Source organism: Xylaria bambusicola (genome assembly GCF_022495145.1).
Source record: "Xylaria bambusicola strain CBS 139988 unplaced genomic scaffold F5B22scaffold_82, whole genome shotgun sequence".
Classification (NCBI taxonomy): domain Eukaryota; kingdom Fungi; phylum Ascomycota; class Sordariomycetes; order Xylariales; family Xylariaceae; genus Xylaria; species Xylaria bambusicola.
Genome location: NW_025953635.1, coordinates 121,597 through 143,912, shown reverse-complemented (window position 1 = coordinate 143,912; position 22,316 = coordinate 121,597). Strand labels below are relative to the sequence as shown.

At 48.4% G+C, this 22,316-nt stretch overlaps 6 protein-coding genes across 6 annotated transcripts; 3 read left to right on the top strand and 3 right to left on the bottom strand.

Annotated features, from left to right (window-relative positions):
* On the bottom strand, window positions 1-3,542 carry F5B22DRAFT_629537 (uncharacterized protein). Its single transcript, XM_047976489.1, has 4 exons — window positions 3,525-3,542; window positions 2,457-3,463; window positions 1,571-2,404; window positions 1-1,495 (listed from the first exon to the last, which is right to left on the bottom strand). Exons 2-4 carry the CDS (start codon window positions 2,849-2,851, stop codon window positions 583-585), a joined length of 2,142 nt encoding a protein of 713 aa, XP_047825267.1. The 5' UTR covers window positions 2,852-3,463; window positions 3,525-3,542; the 3' UTR covers window positions 1-582.
* Window positions 3,543-4,779: 1,237 nt separating this feature from the next.
* Window positions 4,780-5,980, bottom strand: F5B22DRAFT_640220 (uncharacterized protein; the record flags this gene model as incomplete). The annotated part of the gene is made up of 2 exons (XM_047977822.1): window positions 4,780-5,320; window positions 5,427-5,980. 2 exons carry the CDS (start codon window positions 5,978-5,980, stop codon window positions 4,780-4,782), a joined length of 1,095 nt encoding a protein of 364 aa, XP_047825266.1.
* Window positions 5,981-6,773: 793 nt separating this feature from the next.
* Window positions 6,774-8,327, top strand: F5B22DRAFT_629530 (WD40-repeat-containing domain protein). The gene is made up of 2 exons (XM_047976488.1): window positions 6,774-7,109; window positions 7,218-8,327. Exons 1-2 carry the CDS (start codon window positions 7,064-7,066, stop codon window positions 8,255-8,257), a joined length of 1,086 nt encoding a protein of 361 aa, XP_047825265.1. The 5' UTR covers window positions 6,774-7,063; the 3' UTR covers window positions 8,258-8,327.
* Window positions 8,328-8,394: 67 nt separating this feature from the next.
* On the bottom strand, window positions 8,395-10,258 carry F5B22DRAFT_553291 (putative alpha-1, 2-mannosyltransferase). The gene is made up of 4 exons (XM_047972985.1): window positions 9,744-10,258; window positions 9,432-9,692; window positions 8,759-9,377; window positions 8,395-8,704 (listed from the first exon to the last, which is right to left on the bottom strand). The coding sequence occupies exons 1-4, from the start codon at window positions 9,907-9,909 to the stop codon at window positions 8,548-8,550; spliced, it is 1,203 nt and encodes a 400-aa protein (XP_047825264.1). The 5' UTR covers window positions 9,910-10,258; the 3' UTR covers window positions 8,395-8,547.
* A 272-nt stretch (window positions 10,259-10,530) lies between these two features.
* F5B22DRAFT_629527 (Spc97/Spc98 family protein) lies at window positions 10,531-13,868 on the top strand. The gene is made up of 2 exons (XM_047976487.1): window positions 10,531-10,777; window positions 10,840-13,868. Exons 1-2 carry the CDS (start codon window positions 10,706-10,708, stop codon window positions 13,408-13,410), a joined length of 2,643 nt encoding a protein of 880 aa, XP_047825263.1. The 5' UTR covers window positions 10,531-10,705; the 3' UTR covers window positions 13,411-13,868.
* Window positions 13,869-14,128: 260 nt separating this feature from the next.
* On the top strand, window positions 14,129-15,850 carry F5B22DRAFT_553187 (CWC16 protein). Its single transcript, XM_047972984.1, has 9 exons — window positions 14,129-14,229; window positions 14,283-14,305; window positions 14,439-14,460; window positions 14,552-14,611; window positions 14,664-14,692; window positions 14,753-14,777; window positions 14,848-14,914; window positions 14,973-14,990; window positions 15,041-15,850. Exons 1-9 carry the CDS (start codon window positions 14,210-14,212, stop codon window positions 15,674-15,676), a joined length of 900 nt encoding a protein of 299 aa, XP_047825262.1. The 5' UTR covers window positions 14,129-14,209; the 3' UTR covers window positions 15,677-15,850.
* Window positions 15,851-22,316: the final 6,466 nt, after the last annotated feature.

The window sequence follows — 22,316 nt, the reverse complement described above, 5'->3', positions numbered from 1 at the left end:
GGTTGGAGGGTTCTGGATTCAATGAATATTGACGCCTATACTATCCCTTCTACCTACCTACTTGACTGTGACTGACCTTCTACTCACTCCGGGACATACCTCCATGACATGACTACATAACAGACCCTACACGACTGTCCTCCATGACTGTAACGGCTCTTCACCTACTTGGGATGGATTTGGTCAGCTAATTAGCCCAACCGCTATGTAACACGAGGAGGAAAAGATGCCGGAGACCTGCATAGGTCACTACACTACGGTAATTCCAGGGAAACATGCTAAATAGATACCTAAAGCCTTTATGAATCCACTTGAATATGTGTATGTACATATACGCTGTGTATATATAGTAATCCAATGGTTATAAGATAGGCAGCTATATATCGGCCCGTGCTTTGTCTAGAGAGTAAGGTTAAAGGTGGTAAATTAAGCACGTATATATAATCACTTTTATGAGCTGCATAAGCCCCTATATCATCTTGTATAAAAGAGGAATTCTGGATTTTCTCACAATGAATAGATTTTAACGTAATTGAATTTCGTGACGCGTTCCCAATGCAGGGTCCCGTATGCATAGAACAGTCACTTGCCGCCCCTCCTAAAGATTTCTCCAAGTCTTCCGTATTTCCTTGCTGTGCGATTTGGATGAACGATGAACGGCTGAACATAGCTCATTTCCGGCTGTGGAGCTGCAAGATGAATGAAAGTAGAGAAAATGAGCTTGCCGTCAGCGTCTATCGCTCCCGTTTTTTCATCTGCGTAGATGCCCAAGCTTACGGGGAAGAGATGGGCGTCCTCGTCGTCATCTGGTCTTTGACAAAGAGCACGAATAGCCGCGCTGTTCCCCGCCATGAGAGGAAGGTCGCGTGGCGCGTTTGGGTATCTCCTGATGGCGGAGTTGACAAAAAGTGCCAAAATGATCAGGCCCCCTATGGTTAGCGTGGATACGATGCCAAAGGCGGAATATCCGACGAGGGAAGAGTCATGCTCAGAAACCCGAATGTTTTCCGCGCCAGGACTGAAGCCGATTGAATGAATGACAAAAACACTCCGAGAAACCAGCCAGTGAAGGAGAGTGAAGGCAATTATCATAGGCACGGAGTACTTGAAGGGAATTGATAATGTATAATTGGATCGCTGACAGCCAATGGGTGTCGACACACGCAGCGTCTTCTTGTGTATATCGTGACCTTTCGTGTCTGTCCGCAAGTAGCCCAGCAGCTCATTGGCAAGAACCTGTTTCGTCAAGATTGCATTGTAAAAGATGTAAGCGAAGCTGACGAGGACCTGCCAGATGTTCGCGAAGAGAACGTTTCCAATGAGTATAGAACCTTGTTCACGGCCGTGTCTCCCGACCAGATCAAGGAGTAGCAATTGTTGAACCCCAAAGCCCTGCTGCCATAAACCTGTCGGGCTCACGTCAACATCGGCGCTAATCAAATATCGTATAGCGATCGCAAGTAGAATAGACGGTACTCCAAGGGCGAAAACGAAGCTACAATAGGCCGGGTGAGTTAGCTTAGCTTAATCTTCGGCCCCTTTACTGAAAATCGGCTGCGAAATTACTCACACACAGAGCGAGATATTCCATGTCCGACTGTCCACCGCTACAAACCATGACAAGCGAGATTTACGTGGCCACAAAATTGGTTTTGAATCAATATCATGACGGTGTCGAGATCGCTGGTTCATGGGGTGTGTTCTGTTCCTGGGCAGCATAGAGTCTGGTGTCTCTAAATTACTAGCGATGGCATCGCCGATTGTTACCATGGGGGCTTGGTAACCGCGTGAGGCTCTAGAACGAAGTTGGAGTCCAGCCCACCCGACCGCCACCACTTCCAAGATTGTAGCTATGCATACGAAGAGCAACAGAGGCGCACTGTAATGGACGCCACATCTTTCTTCATTATTTCCCGACTGTCCGACCAGGCAGTGGCTCACCTGAAAGAGAGGTGCGACGTTTCCGAACGAGCAAACCTGCCAGTCATCGCTGAAGGTTTTGGCCCAATCCAGAGAACAATCTCTCGTCCAGTCCGATTCGTTCAGATATGCACAGCATATCCACCTAGATGAGAGTCTCCAATTGTCATTGTAGCTGCTCGCGAGCCAACTGTCGAGGAGCGATGATCCCTCGTTCTCAGCTGCCGAAGAATTAGAGGTTACTACTATGAGGCTGCTCGTTGCTTCTCGAGAGTTGATATATTGCTCGATGCACGATGAAGTATTCAACCGCGTGAAGTTAGCCGCAGATTCTTGGAGAGGCCAAATAGAGCTAAAGTCGTGGGAATTGGTTGGGTGCGGATAAGACTCCGCCCATATATCGCCGAACTGTTTGAAATCACTGGTGACAGTTGCCCGGGGATATGCTACAATTGGGATGGAAGAAAACACGACCGAGTTCCAACTGGCGAGTTATAAGTACATGAGACTTGCGGTTCCATATGATGAACACTTACACGAGATGCAAGAGTGTTGCTAAGACACCTAGTAAGATCCAAGCAATGACTCGCTTTCGCTCCGCGTTCTTCAAATTCCAGATGCTAGGCAACCCAATGTCCATTGTTTGGCCCTGATGGTGCGCTCTGTCAACCTCCTCGCGTGAGGGGGAACTTAGAAGTTGCATGCAGTAATTACCCGCTCCAAGCAAGAGGGTCGAGAGTATGTTGATGGCAGCATGTACGGCGCTGTTCGTCCAATCCGCCCTAGAGCAGTTACCAAGCATAAATGTGCCGATATCTCGCTCATCGGTAGGGTAAGTTTTGAGCACATATACAAAGAAGGTGATATTGAATATGGCAACAGTGATCGCTAGTATGAACTGGATACTCAACATAATGGATCTTTTCGACATGCGTACTCTTAGCGTCTGAGCTTTCGTATGACTTGGGTCGAGCTCTGGAATGTATCGCTTGAGTAGGTCGACGTTTGCGAATAGATATGACCTTCTTCTCAGCTCAGCATGTAACACTAAACAGTCTTCTTAGCTTGAAGAGATTAGACCTTTTGATGGAGGTTGAATTATCCATTAGAAGAGTTTGCGTCTCTGGGGAACTGGCTTCATTGGCTGCCAAGTCTTCATGGTGTATTCGAGATCTTGTAGGGAATACAACAACACGCTCCTCAAAGTGTTGCTCTTCGGCCATGTTGTTGCTGTGTTGCATTGTGATCTTTTGAATGTCGAATCTAGTTGAGACACTCAAGTCGTGCCGCTAAATCAAAAGATGGGGCGAACAAACGACAGTCTTCTTCATGTCAACAACTAAGATATCATATCCGGTTGATATTAAGCAAGTCGAGAGGCCTACAACATGTGGTCATAACACTAATACGGAAATAACGTCGATGAGAAAGGAGCCGGTCTAACCTAAATAGTCGGAGAAGATATTGACTGCACGGAGAACTAGTGAATTAGAAGTGATCTGTAGGCTTACTTAGATAATTACCCCTTTCAGCATTCATGAGGCTATAATGCACCTCAGTAAGCGCCGACCCTACCTCGCAATTCACACGGGACCGAAAAGTACCTCCGTGGCCTACATAGCCGCTCAAAATCGGCGAGTAGAATGTTAATTCTAATACCCACAGCGTTTACTGTCAATGTCCCATTCGTTTGGCAACAAGCCCGCTTTGTTATGAAACAAGCCAGGCCCGCCAGACTCGTGATCTGACCATGTGCTGTCTGAAGTGCTTACTTACATCTCACGTAAATAACGATTACGGTAGTCATTGTCGAGCCATGATCTCAATTCTTCACCATTTCTTCACTTATAAAGGCCTGGCAGTTGGATTGAACCCGTGTATTGGGGAGGAGGGCATGGCCTTGAAGGCCTGGCATGCGCGTGCGCTTGGTCGAGGCAGGCTGCCAGCGCCGCGCTGCGCTGGCGCGCCTCTATTGAGCCAGCTACGCTTATGCTAGGTCTTCAAAGCCGCCCATACCTATGCCCCCAACATTATTCTTTGCCTCAAAGTCATGTTGCTTGAATTGAGACCTAATATCTGTAAAACTTGTGCCTACGTAGTCAAAATCCGAAATATAGCATGACATTGGAGCCTCTACGTACCCTTGACTATAATTCAATAACTTTTCCAATGTCACAATCATCAGCTATTAGATATCTAAAAGTGAAGTTATATGCTTTAATGGAGGTGATTGAGGTTGTCTATGCATAGTAAGTGAATTGTACTGAGCAGTGAGAGGTGCTCTCGAATCCAAGACCAGCCATGAGGGGGGATGACAGCTCATTGCGTGTCGCCAATTTCCAGCGCATTTCGACACCAATTGGTTGGTCTCTCTGTTTGGTTGCAGCGTTGGAGCTGTATGCCCAGTCAAGCACACAATGCAGATTGCTATAAGCACGTTCTGCTCGAGACAATGTGTCCATACTACTACAGCCCCTCATGTCGACTGCTCAGGAATCGCCCTGCTGTGTGGTCGCTGCATGAGATAGGTATGCAAAGCGTATTCTAGGCTGATAGCCTCCCATGTCAGAACAGCACGAATTCAATATTTCTTACTTAATAGATCGATGAAGACCTAGTGAACAGTCGAAAAGACAGCCAATTGATCACTGCTATAATCCTTCTATCTAGAATGAGCTTTCGTTTCTCCCCTGCTCTGCGGGCTAGATTCCAATCCCCTACCCTCGATGTAAGATCGACGGTTCCGTACCCATTACCAAAGAGACGAACCACATCTTTATCGAACTGGACAAGCTGCAACCGGAAGTCGAAGCCTTCTTCCAGGAATCTAACGCAGTTGGCGAGTGGTCTAATTGGCGGCTACCCTTTCCATTTTGGCACACTTACACCGTATCTTCGCCTATCTTCAAATTTCCGTATGACAACATACGGTTTAGTTCCCTTATTAGCATGTCGTGAAAGCAAACCCTCCTTCTTCTCCTCCTTCCAAGGTAACCATACATCGAATTTCTTCAAGCCCGTCATTCTGGAGGGGATGTCCATCAGCTCCCCTTCACGCGTCCTGAACTCGTGCCGTCTGTCGCCCGAGGCCCAGACAACCACGATGAGTCTCCGTAGTTGCTTCATCTGTGCTAGTGCTTTGAACACAGCATTCCAACTAGACAAGGGGGATGGGGCTACGATATGAAGTGAGAGGTCCCAAGCCTGCGGGTGGGTGTCGTAATATTGCGAGTAGCCCCCGCTTAAATGAAATCCAACCTCGAGGCTGGTCATGGCAGCAACGCACTGGGGCAGCAGCAGCTTGTCGGCTTGCGCGAAGAATTCGTTGCTGCTGCCATGTGATCCGAACCCGAATCCAAACGTATTCTCGGAATACAGCAAGTTGATAGACTCCAAGTATCTGTCCAACCCAGGAGACATATGGCCATTAGCAGCTGAGACCTTGTATGGAAGGCGTAGCAAGAGCATATAAGTAGAGTTAGCATAACGCTTTTTTCTATACTTACGATTTCCGACATATCAATGGTACACTCAAAAGTCCGTTCACATGCCGCCAATATGGGCGGCCCATGTTCTCCTGCTGGACTAGTTTCCCCTTCTTTACGCAGAGATATACCTTCCGTCCACCGATGGCGTACCGCCATATCTGAGTTCTAACCTCGGCGGGTAAGCAAAAAAGGTCACTGTCTGCCTGAATATCCGGGAGCATGTGGTTCGTCGGTGTACGGGGTGCTCTCTCAGGCGAGGATGCCGATAATGACGTCCCAGAGTTGGTGGCTGGGGGAGGTGTCGACAGAAGCCGGTGTAGCTCCTCTATCTCACGAGGCGTCAAAGGTGCATTGACCTTTCCAGAGGCATCCAGGAGAGCGCGGGCTTCCGCCGTAGATAATGCATTCTTCTCGCATTTTTGGCGTAGATCTGTCAGGGTCTTGAGGTCCTCACCTGATACTCCTTCAGGAAAGCTCGGCGTCTTCGGCAGCGTTGATTGGCCGGTAGTGATAGAGTTGGATTCTTTGCTGCGAGATTTACGTTGAAAAAAACGGCAACATAGGTAGTCCATAACAATGTTCTGGCGTGTGAAGAGAACGCTCTTGTGGGATGGCACCGGATTGAGGTACCTTTCTACGAATCAGACCCGACACGCGAGAGGGGACTTGGACGAGTCTTAAGCATCGTCTTCGTGTGCAGGACCGGAGAGTCGATTGCTTGGCCAGGCCTCCAGCTGAACCGAGCAGAACATGCGGGCTTGCAGCTAACAGGTGTACGGCCACGCTTGATGGCGTTTTTGGCTGGCAGCTGGATCCACTACGGCCTCCCTACTTATCTAGGTGCTAACAATCTTACCTACCTGGTACTTAGCTATAGTATCACGGCGTTAGCTGTGGGTGGAAGTCTTGCAGGCACCTCCAAGATCCATCTACATAGTACAGACACGTGGGCAAACTGAGTATGGTAGTTATAGGCGAGAGTCGCAGTCTGGTCGCAGCAACGTGGAGCGAGATTGGGAGTCGACGGTGTACTTCCTCCGCGAAGCCGAAAAGCTCGAGAAGCAATCATCGAAGTTCACGCTCCCTCACACACCAGAATCCGGGCTCCCCTGTCCCTGCTGGCTCGAGGCATCGTCACCAGACCAGACCATCGCAATTGAATTTCAGCCTTTCTGGTTGGGCCAAGGAGGAATGAACGATAAGGAAATCGATCTCGCTCCTCCACAGCTCTATCTAGTGCTTATTGTGTTCGTTGAGGCTTGCCCCATCTTGTGCCGTCCCGCCAGGCTGAGCTTTACTACATAGATAGGTACCTACCTAGGTACCTAGTTCAATAACTGCCAAGCCTCATTAATCTTCCCCAGGGACTCACTCGGGGTACCTACTACAGTACCTAGGTAGGTAGGTAGGTACCTACGATAGCGTTAATATCCGGCGTAACCGCCGCACACAGAGGGGCCTCGGTGTGCACTACAGTACCTAGTACCTACCTAAGCTTAAACAACGGGAGTGCAGCTTGCATGCTGGTAAAATTAAAACATCCCAAGCTGTGTATCAAGTTCGTCTGCTCACTCACCCCATTCCGCCCCAAGCGTAGGCACGTAAGAGACCTCGAGCGGTGCCATGTCATGGAGACCGGTGGGCGTACCTGAAAGATGGCTTTCCCTGACAGGCCCATAGCCCATCTATTAGGCTCGAGTGGTAACGAATCCCTTCCCTCTCAGCTCCATATCCAACTCCATATCCCTCCCGGGACGGAGTACGCATGTGCATTAACAATCCAGTTGATATACTGATACCTACCCGCAGGCCCCGTCCACGCGCTTGCATATTCAGCATCGCCGGGGACATATGTATTAGCGGGGTCATCCGACCGCTCTATCCGGCTCTACAACCCGCAGCCCACCAGCCAACCATCTTCTTCATCCCATCTCTCCTCTAAGAAGGGCACCAATCCCCTGGTCATCCCCCAGGGCCGGTTGATCCAGACCTATTCGGCCCATGGCTACGAGGTTCTCTCCCTGAGCGTGTCGGGTGACAACGCGCGCTTTGCCTCGGCGGGCGGCGACCGCGCCGTCTTTCTCTGGGACGTGGCAAGCGCACAGACCCTCCGTCGTTTCGGGGGAGGGGGTGCCCACGGCCACAGCGCGCGCGTTAACAGCGTCTGCTTCGCGGGCGATGATGACTCCCTTCTCGTCAGCGGTGGTCTCGACACCAGCGTACGTATCTGGGACGTGCGTAGCGGCGCCCCGAAGCCAGTACAGGTGCTCGCCGAGGCCAAGGACGCCGTTACCACTGTGGCGGCGCACGGCCCTGAGATCGTCGCGGGCAGCGTCGACGGCCGTGTACGTACTTACGATGTACGTGTCGGACGTTGCGTCACTGACGTCGTGGGCCCGAGCGTGACTAGCTTGTGCCTCACGAGGGATGGGAAGGCAATGTTGGTTAGTGCACTGGACAGCAAGTTGCGGCTGATGGACCGCGAGACGGGTGGCTGTCTTAAGACATATTCAGATGCCGGGTGGCGAAACCAAGATCTTCGCGTGCAGTCGATTCTAGGTGGCAAGGAACAATATGCTCTTGTTGGCGATGAGATGACGGGGGCGCCGAGCCAGGATGCTGAGGGCAGGATCTGGGCTTGGGATGTGGTAACGGGAGACCTCAAGGCTGTGATACGCGTTCCCTGGGGTCCGGCAGGAATGGAGCTGAAGAAAGTCGTGGGCAAAGACGGCAAGGAGAAAGAACGCACCAACGTGATCAGCTGTCTCGCTTGGAGAGAGGGCGGCTTTGGGGACCAGTTCTGCGCTAGTGGAACATCTGGCGTTGTTACCATCTTTGGCTACGATTAATAAAATTACGCATAATATAAGATCTTATGTAGACTGAACATGGGCACCGGGGAACAGCTGAAAATTTCCATGGCTTATTGAATAATTTATATGACGTAGCGTAAACATTCGTGAGGCAGATATGTACAGGGAATTAATGTTAACATCAACATGAACGCCCCTTTCTATGCGCCAAAAACATCCCAGTATCAAGCCCGCATATAATATGCACCACACGCCTACCCAGGTCTTGGTGTGCTGCTACCTGATCATTGGACGTATCCTCCCACCCCAAGTTAATACCCAAATTTTTAATTCATGTGCGCGTATTTGAACCAGTTCGGCCGGCAGTCTTCCTTATTCAACCACTTCTCGCCGTCTGTTAGCCGCCCAGTCTCACAGCCTCTACACTTAGGCGAGTTGGGGCAGTTGAAGAACGGAATATGTTGATAACCGATATCTCGGAACCTGTATTGTTTGATGAGTATTTCCTGACAACGAACAATCTGTTGCCTGACTCACCAATGGATCTTGTTCTTGTCCTCGAATAAACCTAGTGCGATACTATGTACCGGCGCATCGCCCCAGCGCTCATAGAAGAACCCTCCAGCTCGATCTAGATGGTTAAAGTAGTCTTCATAGACTTGGCTCCGCCAGAAATTCATGTCTGCAATTTCAAAATTCGTCCAGAAATGGCAAGTAGAGTAGCCGTTTGCCAACTCGTTGTGAACCGGTCGGCGCGTTCTATCGGTCAACCAACCCTCTGCACGGTTTTCGTGGAGATACTCGGGGTGCTCATTGATAAATTTCACTGTCTCTGGCCAGAGAGACGGGATCGATTGTGGCGCATCATATAGAGTAATGGTAAATCCATACGTCTTGTTGTGGTCTTGCATGTAACGGAAGACATCGTAGTCAACGTCACAGAAGAAGTGCACTTTGGGCTCAACTCGCCAGTAGTACTGTATGTCGGCAAGTGCAGGGTGTTTGTAGAACATGCCGCTATTCCATCGGCACATTTGATGGTATGAGAGCATGCCTGCGTATTGGATGTCATTCTCCTCGAGGATCTTGACGGATTCGGCAAAGATGTCATCATTGATCCATGACGGCTTCTGCCAATGCTCCTTGGGAATAACCTCTATCAAACAACATCAGTATTCGGCGCCTATTGGGGAATGATGCACCAGCGTACCATATCTACATTCGGCTTTGGTTGCGGCGCGTGTCTTGCGTTTGAATTCTTCGGTAAAGGGGACATCGTTGAAAAAGGTCCAAGGGTAGTTGAATTTGTGGTTCCATGTACGTTCCAGATCCTCCATCGATTGCAACATGCCCGAGAGCTCTTCATTACGGACCAGCGCTAGGAGGGTTGCGGGGATTCGAGCGGTACCGGCTTTGCCTGGCGCATAGGCATCGGAGGTGCGTACTAGGTTGCCTAGAGGCTCTCCCGTAGCTTTCGGCTGGTTAGTTCAAGAGGATACACGGACGAGTTCGGATTGCTCACGATCTAAATTAGGATCCCTCTCGATTGTGCCGTGGAAGTCAGCCTTTGTCTTGAGGCTCGCGCGGTCATGAACACCGTTGCTGGGCTGAAATATGTTGTAGAAGCAAAAGAGGAGGATAAAAACAACGGCAAGCGCCAGAGCGCGAACTGGCCTCGCTATAGCCATGGTGATGCGACACCTATGATCTGACGCACATGAATTCGACGAATTTTGTAGCTTTCAGGGTGAGAATGACGAAACAAATTATCAGAAGATTAGATAACTAGGTAGGTAGATACTGTAGTGTGCGGCAGCAGGGGTACCAGCAAAACTCTATATCCAAGAAGAGAAAAAACAGCATACACCGATGGCGACCGATAAATGCAAGATTAATGTACCGCGTCACTAAGAATGCGACAGACCATGTAACAAAGCCTTTGACTTGAGCTTTTGAAGGTTGACGAGCACTTGGCGATCTATAGATGGTGGTACTTGGATTATCTGCCAAGGGCATCAGACCGATATTGGTCGAACCCAGAAAAGGGGATGAATGATACAGTGCATGTACCTATCGCTACCTATCTAGGTACCTAGTGGTTATGCATACTACATAGGTACAGTATGTACCTACCTACTGCGATAGCAGAATCGATAGGCACCTATCTACCTAGGTAGGTACCTTAGGCAGGTAGTTACCGCTGAATTTTGTGTTTACAATGCAACCTTGAGTGCATACCCGCACTGGGGCTGCATTCCCATACAGTAACATTAGATTTTGAACACTGTATCTAGGTCAACATGATCAGTAGAGGCTAGGATACACTCACTACCTACGCGTAATGCTGGTCGTCAATTATACCTGCACGCGTCCTAAACCGCAGCTAGGTATAAATTGTTGGATTTCAACTCACTCATTAAGATACCACAGATAAAATATCTTTTCTCATGTCATCCCAGCCTAGAGTAAGGCAGGCAAAGTAAAATGGCTTTTGCCGCCAGGCTGAGTAGCTTGACGGACGAAGTAGTTGAACTTATCACCTCTACAACCGCCGAGGTGAGCTATCTGTTCTCACCCTTTCTTAACTCATCACCAGACGATTGATAAATAACCCCCAGGTTGATCGTCGACGCTTCGACGCATTCAGGGAATCCAGTTTGCGGCAGCTTCGTCAACACAGCTTTCTCCGGACCAACCACTTCGAAGTGTATTCCGCTCTTGACGGATATGAAGAAAGGTTCCGCATCCTTAATCGTGATCAGACAGCCGATGCCCTAAGGGACCGATTAGACGCTCTTGCGCGGTGCTCCAACAAATGGGCTCCTGACTCACTGGATTTACTGCTAAGACTGGCGGATCAGCCTGTTCAAAAATCAAACCTTCTTGACCTTGAACTACTAAAAGAACCCGAAGTCCACCCTGAACCCGCGCTGAAATGGAGAGATATTGCCAAGGAAGACGGCTGGAAAGAAGACCACGAACTTTGGCGGAATGTCAACTTTGGTGGTGATAGCTCTGATGAAGAGTACGATCATGAATCTGATGCATCAGCCCAGTCGGAAGATACTTCATTATCTAGCGGCGAGGCCCGTTATCGTAAACAGCCTACAGATTATCTAGAGAGGCCGCAGGTCCAGTTTGATATCCATGAGATTCGCACAAGTCAAGCTTGGAGAACGGACACATCACGTACAAACCCCGGTGCTTCGTCTCACAAGATCGACATAACACAAATACAATGTATTCGAGAAATACTCTTTATGTTGAGTGGTCTTGAGAATGGCTTATTCGATAGTCAAGGACAACCTTCACTTGGTATACAACTTTCTCACTCCTCTTGGCAAATCTTCAGATCACTCCTAGTCCCTATGAGTGACGCACGGCGGAGATTGTCGCTCTTGCGCAAGTATGCCAGGCAACAACAGCAGATCCCCCTCTTACAGGCGTTTCAGGCCGCCATTGAGAGCCGTCTAAGGGCCTTTGACAGTACGATAGCCAGTATGCAAGCATATTATGTTAGTACCAACCAGGATTTTGTTGCCAGCGTCCTCAAGCTTCTAGATGACCTTAACCCTCATATACGTCCTTTGGAATCACTTGCAGAAACAGTAGAAAGACTAGAGCAGGCCAGGAATTCTTACCCATTCCACTGTCTTGAATTGCTGTATGACTCCGCCCAGGAATTGCAGCTCAATGGGAATGATAAGGTTTATCGCTTTATTGGTCAACTCTTCTTCGAGTGTTTTGCGGTATATCTTCGACCAATCCGTTGCTGGATGGAAGAAGGCGAGCTTATGAATAGCGATGAGACTTTCTTTATTTGCCGTTCACTAGGCGATGTCTCAAGGTCTCAAATTTGGGCTGACCAGTTCAAGCTCAAAAGAACACTTGAAGGGTCATTATTTGCACCACGGTTTCTACAACCGGCAGCGTCCAAGATATTCACAACTGGGAAGAGTATCGTGATCCTCAAACTACTAGGAAAGTGTTGGCCAACACAACAAAGGACACTAGAATCCGCTATACAAGTAGACATGAGCGCAATATCCATTATGATGCCTTTTTCAGAAGCCTTCGAACAGATGTTTGAAGAGTGGATGCAAAGTAAACATCATGCAGCTTCCGCGACCCTTAGGCAGACATTATTCCAGACTTACAATTTATGGTCAGATTTGACTATACTCCAACATATTTACTTGATGTCTGATGGGTCTCGCTCTGAACACTTTGCTAATGCTGTGTTCAATAACATTGACATTCTTAATGTTAATTGGCACGACCGTTTCAATCTTACCGAGATTGCACGCGAAGCTTTTGATCGCCTTGTCGAACCCCATCGCCTCAATGTTACTGCGCTACAAAATAATTCCAGCTTAGACGTCAAGAGCATTCGGCGGACAGTTCGAGAAGGGCTCCCATGCATCTGTATTACATATAGGCTTCCTTGGCTATCGCGTATTGTGTTGAGTGATGAGAGTCTAGAGCAGTATCAACGCGTTTTCACGTTACTTCTCCAACTGCGAAGAGCTAGCTACGTGCTGACCAGGCACCGTATCCTCTCGGAAGGCATCGTCTCTACCACGGTCGAACAAGAAACTTTCTATAGTCTTCGTTCAAAGCTTCTCTGGTTCTGCAATACTCTCCAATCTTACCTCAGCACACTAGTGATTGGCCCTCTCGTTGTTAAGCTTTCAGGAGAAATGAAGAAGGCAGAGGGTATTGACCAGATGCTTACTTTACACTCCACATTTACTAAGAGAATTGTGGATGAGGCTTGCCTCGGAGGGAAGCTTGATCCTATTCGCCAAGCTATTCTAGACATCTTTGACCTTGCAGTTAGGCTACGAAACGCTCATCAAGTCGAGCAAGAGAAAGGACCTAAAGAAAACGAATTGTCTAGGTCACTGATTATGTCATCATCAGAGAAGGGTAGTGCTAAAAGATACGTCCAGGCCAGCGAGGAAGAAGATGACACATTCCTAATCGAGCAAGATACGAGCGGCATGATGCAAGGTGCAGAGATCCCCTATGGTCAGGTGCTGGGCGAAATCCGGTCGGATCTCGATCGGCACATAAAGTTTGTATGTGGTGGCCTAAGGGGCGTTGCAAGAGCTAGTAGCAGCGACGCTGCGAGCAAATGGGATATACTTGCAGAGATGCTCGAGCCAGGAATACGGGTGCTTCACTGATAGAAGGCAAGTGTTCGTTTGTACTAGGTTGTTTCTTCACGATTCGTGTTACCCATGTCATCGAGATTGGAGCGTCCCTACACTACATGTGTATGAACACCGTGGCAACGATCTAACTATGATATGGCCACATTATGTCATCTTCCTTTTCAGGCGATGTCATTCCTTGTCAGATCTAGTTCTGTCCTCCTAAAACTGCAATGCCGTAATGGGGATGCTATGGGAAACTTATGATCCACTTGATTATAACCCTGCCGGTGCTTTATCCCTTCGATAGATATGTGAGATAGTCAAGCTTAAGAACGTCATCGTAGAGCTTAAGTGGCAGCGGTCGTGGGCATAGGTCCCCGTTGCTTTCTTTGTACCGGTAGCTCACATTGACGTAGATTGTTGCCATCGCCAAAGATACAAAGTAGGGACGTACCTTGGTATTGTCTTGGCATGCATCATTAGTGGCGTAAAGCCTAAGCCATGTCAGCCGCAATGCGGCTTGACCCCTGGCGCTACAATGAGGCTGAAAACCTTCCACGTGACATTTCAAGCCACAAGCTCAATTGTCCTAGTCCTCCCCAGTACCTAGGTAGCCTAGAGAAGGCATCTCACGATACCTGTATCAAGCCTCGCCTCATCTCATAACATCACTGTCGCTCAGCCGCACATACAACCCATCTACCTCCCTCCACATCAACCCTTTTCCTTGCAGAAACTTGTAGCTGCATACCGTCGACTCACTTGAAATATCGCTCCTTCGCATATTTGCCCATTCAACATACGTTAGGTAGAACATAAACTCAGGGCAATGTCTGAACGCAAAGTATTGTCCGTAACTTCCTTTTTATCCGTTTATTGTCTTTATACTAACAAGAGCACAGAACGAAATACTATCCTCCGGACTGTGAGTTCTCCTTAAAGTTCCGAGCTTAACGACTCAGGTTTCTCGGGCGAAATCTCTGGTTCAAGCTCAACTCCTATTTGGAGACTAAAATGGGATGGTTTTGGAATGAAAAGTACTGACTGATTTATCTCAGTCGATCCCAGCGCGATCCAGCGGTGAGTATTCCTCATAATATGACTTCATAACAAGAGGAGATATCGCACCCCTCTTGAGCTCCCCGCCCACGTTACTAAATCAATATTACAGTGTTCGCAAACCGAAGTCCACTGGCCCGAAGGTCCAGACTGTCAGATTAATGGCACCATTGTAAGTTTGCGACTCCTACTCATTGGGCCTACTTGCTAACTTGCAGTGACAGCTCTATGAAGTGCCTACAATGCGGTGAATGTTAGTTTCACGATAATCAATTGTTTTTTACTAGCCCCCTTACCTCTAACATACATTTAGATATCTACAGAGGGCGCAAGTTTAAGTGAGTTCATTCGACAAGCGCTTTTTCACAAAATAACACACAACTTGAAAGTTACTAACTATGTCTGGAGCGCCCGGAAGGAAACCCCGCTCGACGAGAATTATTTAGGCATACAAATCTTCCGTTTCTATATCAAGGTACGTAACGCCATAAATGTCCCGGTTTCTATACTTCATTTCACTAACATTATATTAGTGTACACGGTGTTCAGGAGTAAGTAGGCGGCTCTTGGCCTTCTCACATAAGCTAACGTTAGGTGCTAGGAAATCTGCTTCAAAACCGACCCACGTAACAATGATTACGCCTGTGAGAGAGGTGCCAAGAGAAGCACGGAACCATGGCGCGTGGGGCGAGAGGAGACAGATGAGGAACGGCTTGACCGACTAGAGAAAGAAGAAGAGGAGCGCGACGCCATGGTGGAACTCGAGGCGAAGACAGTCGACGCGAAGCGCGAGATGGCCGTCGCCGACGCTCTAGACGAGATCCGAACCCGTAACGCACGCCTCGAGCGTGCGGACCGAGACGGTGTCGAAGTCGGTGTTGTTAATATTGTCGATGAAGATATCGAACGTCAGGAGAGGGAAGACGTTGAAGCAGCGAGGCGTGCGTTTGAGAACGCGAGGCGGTTAGACAGCATGATTGAAGAAGAAGTTATTGATAACGACGACACTAGTAGCACAGCAACCGCCGCTTCAACTTCGGCTTCGTCCCCAGTAGTAGTCCCGGACACAGATGGAGATGCTTTGAAGTCTGACTCTGTCTCTGCTACTACTGCTGCTTCGGGACCTAGGAAAGCGGTATCAACGGATATGCCACCACCATCTTTCAAGCGTGTGGTCAAGAAAAAGAAGGACCATTCGGCACTCCTAGGGATTAAGAAGAAACCATCGCTAGTCTGATCATGTCTAATTAGTTGGCACGGCGTGTAATCAAGAGAGATCACGAAATGAATTTTAGGTTGAGCATAGCGGCTAGGCGCATTAGGCGTTATTTAGGTTGACAATCAGTCGATCATGGGCTTGTCGAAAATACAAATGGTTTTCTATCACGATGTTATACTCATCATTTGCTTGATATTGTGATTGCGTAGTCATTTATTACCAAGATGGCTTCAAACTGACACACAACCTACCAGGGTGGTTACCCCATAGCGTTCAGTATGGAGAGAGAAAAAGTTCTCACTGTTCCTAGGAACTAATTATAAACTTAGATGTTGGAACAATAGGTTGGCTACAATTGCGTACGCGAAGGACCTAGGGCGCGGGCCCCTTCAGGGTCCATATAGGGGCTGCTGCGCAGCCCACACCTTCATTCTTTCCTTCCTTTCCTCAGTCGTAGCGTATTAGATAGAGAATACGTATTGCCATTTGTTCCGTGCGAATATTCGTGTGCGGCTCGTTTCGACGTTAGACGATTATAGGGGGGTGTCGTATCGATGTGTAAACGGTGACACTTACCTGAAACGAGGACTATTCAGTAATACAATTATTCCTCCCTAGCGATGAATGGCACAGAAATCATATGTACTAACACAATTATACGTTGTCACGAAATATATTGGCAATGTTTGAATTAACGTGATAATCTTTCAAAGATTATATTGTCATGATCTCGTGAACCTAAGCTAGTAGGTCTAATGTTTTAGGTCACAAAAGCCTGTGTGGCTATGATTTCCCATTCCTCCAATGCTCGCTAGTATGTATGTGCGCCCGCGATGTTTTCCATGTCATGATGAGAGTCCGGTCATTTCCGAGATCCGGCATCTCGGAATTTTCGTGCTGTGTACGCTGTACTGGTGTTGCATGTCCAGTTTCCGAACGCCTTGCTTAAAATCAAAAAAATCAAACCCCAAATCATGTCGGCGTTATCGTAGTGCTTGAAGAGTCCCCCCACGGGACGATTCAAGTGCTTAGTTGTGGTATTCATGGGCACCGTTCATCATTCTTGTTGAGTTTGACGAGTTTGTGGACGTGCCATTAGGCATGGAGGGCACCGGTGAATCGTGGGAAGGTTGTCGTCGACGAGATGAAGACATGTTTGCGGCCTCCATCTGTCTCTTGGTGTGAGAGTGCATAGATCGGGAATAACTAGTCAAATCATGGGGCGGTGACATGTTGCTGGGCATAGAGATGGTGTATGTGCCTCGAGCCGACATTTTTGAGTATGAGAAGTATTGATGAAGTTGGTTTTTTTGAGATGACTACGTGTATTGTGTTAAATCAAGCAAGGTAGCGGACTTAGAGTAGTTGAGGCGGATTGAAGATTGGTTGTGGCCGTAAAAGCGTAGATGAGGAATGGCATTTTTAGTCAAGGTTGAATCTGGAATGATGATAATCATAAGAGAATAGATCAAAATGACCCGGGTGTCTGGACGTGTTTATATGCAGAGATTCAAGGTAGGACAATTAGGGTCTTCTGATGAACCGACACTACATAGTATGTTGCAGGGGTGGCTCTGACGAGACTCAACCCACCAAATGCCCACAATTTCTGATTGTCTATCGTTCTCCAATTCTCCGGGGTTTTTCTAGATCGACATTACGGAAAGCTGTTTCTGGATTCCTAGACGGGAGATGACCAGCGGCAATGAGGAGACTGTGGTGTAGGGTAGCGGATGCTAAGGCCAATCAGACTCGCCCACCGAGTAGGGGACTGCTGGTTACGTTGCCACACACAGAGAATGATGCATTCTTTCCTGCGGCCTTTGACCCGCAGAGCCGGCGATACTCGAGCTCTGGTTGGGTCTAGATCAGCTAGCCTGGCCTCTGACCGCATTCTGCGCTCCGTTTCTGGGCCTCATCACCAATCATAAGCTCACGATGACGACTCAAATGCATGGAGCTGACCCACTATCTCAGGGTGCACGGATTAGTCTGTTTTCGGAAGGACCCTGTAGATCTCTTGCAACGACTGAAGTCATGGCATTATGTCATCCCATTGGCCATCCATGACATGTGTCAGCCTTGGGGCAACACAGGCGAGCAGGCAACACAGGGTCTCACAGGGGGCAACAGTATGGCTTCTTCGTAGCCCATGTTGGACGACGATCTGTGGGCTAGCTTGACATCGACCTCATGCGGCTCTTTGTTGCTCCATGTCTTCAGAATTCAACGACGTCTTGAGACAAGGGGTTTGGGAATTGCGGGTTCTCATCGATGATCCATCCATCCATCCACCACCCGTCAGACCAGACCAGATACTAGACTACCACCCTACCACAAGGGCAGTGAGAGGGATCAAAGCGCCTTTGTGAATCCATATGCCTCATATGCCTAGAGAGGTACACCTCGCAATTGACATCATATCTAGACAGTCGACAGTGAACTAAATTAACCATACACGTTTCTCGCACGAACCGGGTGTGGCAGTTCGGCTCGTCCTTAGCTCGAAAGGAACTGCCGTGTCTCACTCAGTACACAGAAAGGAAGATGGAGGGGGGGCACGCGAAGACCCGAATAGGCCCGATGGACGTATTTGGTCGAAGTCTGCGTACCCGCGTAACGGTTATCAAGAATATATCGTCAGTTGTCGGAAAACTAACAAATTCTCCACGCTAGTTCAATAGGCAGCTTCAAGTCTAACCAGCTATGTCACTTGGCGAGGCACATGCATAGCGCTAGCAATGACGAGGAAAGCGAGGCAGTCAGGTCAGCTCGCGAGAATGCCTACCACCCCTGATCGGCCATTTTCCTGGACGGAGGACGTGTAAGTGGAACGGCCGGGACGCATGCAATCATTGGAGAGAGCAGAGAGAGAGAGCAAAAACAGTCAACAGTCGGACTCTGGTCGGACTATGCCACTGCGGAAGATGGCCAGAGAGTGATGGTTGAGAACGTCAGTCTGATGACATGTGGTACTGGGCACAGTAGGTACCTATCTGACCTACCTACATAGGTATGTCTTGCAGATACTGTAGGTACATGATATCTCCCCGGGTTCTCTGCCCATTAGGTATATCGGCACGCCGCAAATGTAGGCGCCGAGCCCTGCCCGAGAGAGGGGTACCTAATGTAATGTGTGTACGGAGGTTCTGGGAGGTCAAGGTCGTATACGTCCATCACCCTGAGTATTGGCCTACCGTGCCAAGCCTGATGTATATTTGCGACCCAAACCTACGTAGTCATGGTGATGCTCATGTGCAATCGCGCTGGGAGAGATATGCAAGTACCTATCATCCTACATCGTAAGTGTCAGGTCTTTACGATGCTGAAATACGTCGTTGTGGTGGAAACGTGTGCCTCACCACAGACTCACCGCCTATACGTCCAGCGGTTGAATTAAACCACCTACATATCTATATGAAAGTTAGGTACAGTACATACCCGTTCACTCCCAAATACTCAAGTGTCCTTATTGAGAGGATGAAGAGGATGAGGAGGATTAGAACACTTCAGGGGTGCATCGTGCCAGTCCCATACTAGCATGGTCAGAAGCATCGCGTAGAAAATCGCAGATCTGACCGACATGTACCTAACCTACACCAGAGTCTACCTAGTTACACTCACCCGCAAGTGGATACACGAATACGCCCCAAAAGGGAGAGCGAGAGAAGAAAGAGCCAGAAAGGTGAAAGGTAAAAAAGGAATGCAAAGGAAACCCGTTTGCGCTTAGGGCGAATGACGTCAGTCTCACCAATACTGCATACCTACCTACCATACCTGTATCTGCCTAAAATAAAACATGAATTCCATTTTCGTCTAGATAATCCCAGGTAATCCCAGGTAGCTTCAACAACAAGAGATATCTGGTAAACGGAACGCAGTATCAAGGCCACGACGGATGTATTCGTCTATTTTAGGGTGGGTAGAGGTGGGCGGACAGAGAGGCGGAGTTAAGGTGAGAGCGGAGCTCTAAATCATTCCCAGTCTACCCAGAGATCCAAAACCACAACCGGGTGGCCCCTTCACACGGTTCAAATGGCGCCCCAATAAGCCAGGTACAATGCGCATATGTATGTAGGTACGTCAATGTGGGCGGCTTTCTAGTCTTCCGAGCGCTGTTGTGTTTGGAACCATTGCTACGCGATGACGAAACGCGAGGCCATAGAGTTACAGCCCACTCGACCGTCATCTCATCTATCCTCCCACCCATCCTCTACCGAACCTTACATGACATGCCATGGGCGGATATGGGGTTCGCTGACATAATTGACGTAGAGATTTCAGATACCAGTCTTGCAGTAATGGGATCATGTCCAACTTGCCTGGCTACACGTACAATATGGCAGGGCCGCGCGAGCCTTGGATTGTTGGATGACCTGCCTATCTGCTGCCTACTACTTTGGCCAAGCTAGGCATCCTTTTTGCCAGTTTCGGCAAGACTTGTCTTGTCCCCTTCATATGTCATGTACACGATATAGCTCCCCTTTGACCTTACGAAGTATGTGTTTTGCTGCAGGAACTGAATTGCTTATCGAAATATTACGTCGTTCCGCAGGGGCTCCCGATGGAGGTGAGATTCCATTAGTTTCCTTTTTTCGGTCCAGAGAAGCGACAAGCGCGCGTTATTCTACCTAATTTCTGACTAGCATCCCGCTATCATTTCCACTACCATACCTGCTGTATCTCACATCTACTTACATAGTACTGAACTCGTCATCGCGTGTTTGCCATACATAGTACTCCCTTCCTTGATACACTCACAATACCCATGGCTTCGGCTCTGGCCTTTGCCCTGGATTTAGTAAGTACTAACCTCGAAACTATTTAGATATTTAGGATCTGGGTAGTATTACAGCCAGGCCTTTGCAGCATTTCCCATATTATTCCCTGCAGGTTCCCCGCTAGCTGTCTGTGCAGGTAAATATAAAAAACGCTGTGATATGACGTATCAGGCGGAGGGTCCGTCAACTATATACACCCCCATACAAATGGCTCTAGGAGCCTAGAAACTTCAGTTACAGTACATTGCTTGCAGATACAAGTCTAATACGAGTAACCGATACACAGGCGCATCTCTGTTGAAAGAACACATACTAAATACTATGGCTCAGCACCACCCACAACAATCTGCAGCGCACTTCATGATCAAGCCTCGTGAAGGGCAAACATTGGTTTGTAGTTAACGTAATTGATGCTCTTTCATATCTACCTACCCTGGACAGGGCCTTCAAGTGTAGCGGACCCCCCACTGTATGACAAAGTCTAGGTTATGCAAAGAACTATGTCGCGAAGCACACTACGTAACCATGTGGCGGGAAGGGATCTTCACGGCACCTTGCTCTCGGCTACTACAGTAGCGTAGGTAGTTCAAGGGTTTGGTGAAGTGGAGCAGCACTAAGATGTGGTTCTGTCCGTCGAGACTACAGCCTCAACTTGCTGGGTTATTCTACTGCATCTACATGGCGGCAAGGCACGCCCCTTTGTCCCTACGAGACCTACCTATCTTACGGCGTGTAGGTCGCTCGCGTTTGTGTCTCACCTGTACGTCACAAGGCTGGAATTTGGTAATCCTAGCGAAGTATGATAGATGATGTGTAAGCAGCCAGCCGTCAACAAGAATCCTAACTAGATGAATCAACCATGTTCGTGAGAGAATCAAGGTCCATTAATGTCTCTCATACAATAATCGAAAGACATTGGGGATATAGATTTATGTTTATCATCCATCCCAAGCCCTAGTATCAACTAAATAGTACAAATAACAATGCCTTGTCGCCAATGTTGTCTCATGATATCTCTCCTGGGTGGATGGTGTCACTACTACGTCTGAACACACGCCAGATATTCCGACGAGAGCAGCGACTTCTTTAACGTACGACTGAAATTACAGTCACAGCATTTCACCCAAGCCTTGAGCACCACGTTGTACTGCCGAAGGATTCTGCTGCCGAGTTAGTACAGCCAAGATATCGATACATGGCGTCTCAGCGTTTACATCCTCTTTCTACTGTCATTACCAGGGCACGAGGGATCTCTATCACCCATTAGTTGAGTTAAACTCCGTCATAGCCATCTCCTCATTCTTCTATCCAGCATCACTATATCCAATGACACAGGCCACACATCCAAACTCGTAAACAGGCATACTTTGGCAGTGCTCTATGGTAGCCAAACGCGTTTAATCTAAACACTCAAGTCCTTGGTTCAACCCTTGCCATGGAATTACATGATTTTTTTGCCAGAAATGATGTCGTTTACCGGCGTTGTGCGCAGGTTAATTGCTCTTTCGCATAAGATAGATAGATGATCGGCCTCGCCCCTTTCGTCATCTGTTCCGATCCAGGGACCGCGGCCGTTAGCCCCGAACCACCGATGACGATTTAATCAACCTCCGCAGCGATGTTATGTCATATTTGTCGACATTATGTATGCGAAGTTGGTAAAGGCGAGGCCAAACTTCTCTCGTCTCCGCGTAATATAGTGCGTACCGGGTGCTGATGACTGCTGCTCGTTCCAGCCCTATGTCAGCGAGGGAGTATTTGTTATCAAATCGATGCATCTCATTTAGAGGGCCTAGTATGCCGTAGCAGAGGTCTCTTCTGAGTGCAGTTCGATATTGGATTGCGCTTTTACCATCTTGTTATACTATCCATACACA

Bases quoted from the DNA above. Each gene is read 5' to 3' on its own strand.
- F5B22DRAFT_629537 (XM_047976489.1), bottom strand. From the start codon at position 2,851: ATGTCGAAAAGATCCATTATGTTGAGTATCCAGTTCATACTAGCGATC. The intron at 2,405-2,456 runs GTAAGTGTTCAT...ATAACTCGCCAG, and splicing joins GCAACACTCTTGCATCTCGT to TTGGAACTCGGTCGTGTTTT. The intron at 1,496-1,570 runs GTGAGTAATTTC...GGCCTATTGTAG, and splicing joins TGGAATATCTCGCTCTGTGT to CTTCGTTTTCGCCCTTGGAG.
- F5B22DRAFT_629530 (XM_047976488.1), top strand. From the start codon at position 7,064: ATGGCTTTCCCTGACAGGCCCATAGCCCATCTATTAGGCTCGAGTG. The intron at 7,110-7,217 runs GTAACGAATCCC...ACCTACCCGCAG, and splicing joins CCATCTATTAGGCTCGAGTG to GCCCCGTCCACGCGCTTGCA.
- F5B22DRAFT_553291 (XM_047972985.1), bottom strand. From the start codon at position 9,909: ATGGCTATAGCGAGGCCAGTTCGCGCTCTGGCGCTTGCCGTTGTTTTT. The intron at 9,693-9,743 runs GTGAGCAATCCG...ACCAGCCGAAAG, and splicing joins GAGGGATCCTAATTTAGATC to CTACGGGAGAGCCTCTAGGC. The intron at 8,705-8,758 runs GTGAGTCAGGCA...CAAACAATACAG, and splicing joins GACAAGAACAAGATCCATTG to GTTCCGAGATATCGGTTATC.
- F5B22DRAFT_629527 (XM_047976487.1), top strand. From the start codon at position 10,706: ATGGCTTTTGCCGCCAGGCTGAGTAGCTTGACGGACGAAGTAGTTGAA. The intron at 10,778-10,839 runs GTGAGCTATCTG...AATAACCCCCAG, and splicing joins TCACCTCTACAACCGCCGAG to GTTGATCGTCGACGCTTCGA.
- F5B22DRAFT_553187 (XM_047972984.1), top strand. From the start codon at position 14,210: ATGTCTGAACGCAAAGTATT. The intron at 14,306-14,438 runs GTGAGTTCTCCT...GATTTATCTCAG, and splicing joins GAAATACTATCCTCCGGACT to TCGATCCCAGCGCGATCCAG. The intron at 14,461-14,551 runs GTGAGTATTCCT...TCAATATTACAG, and splicing joins GATCCCAGCGCGATCCAGCG to TGTTCGCAAACCGAAGTCCA.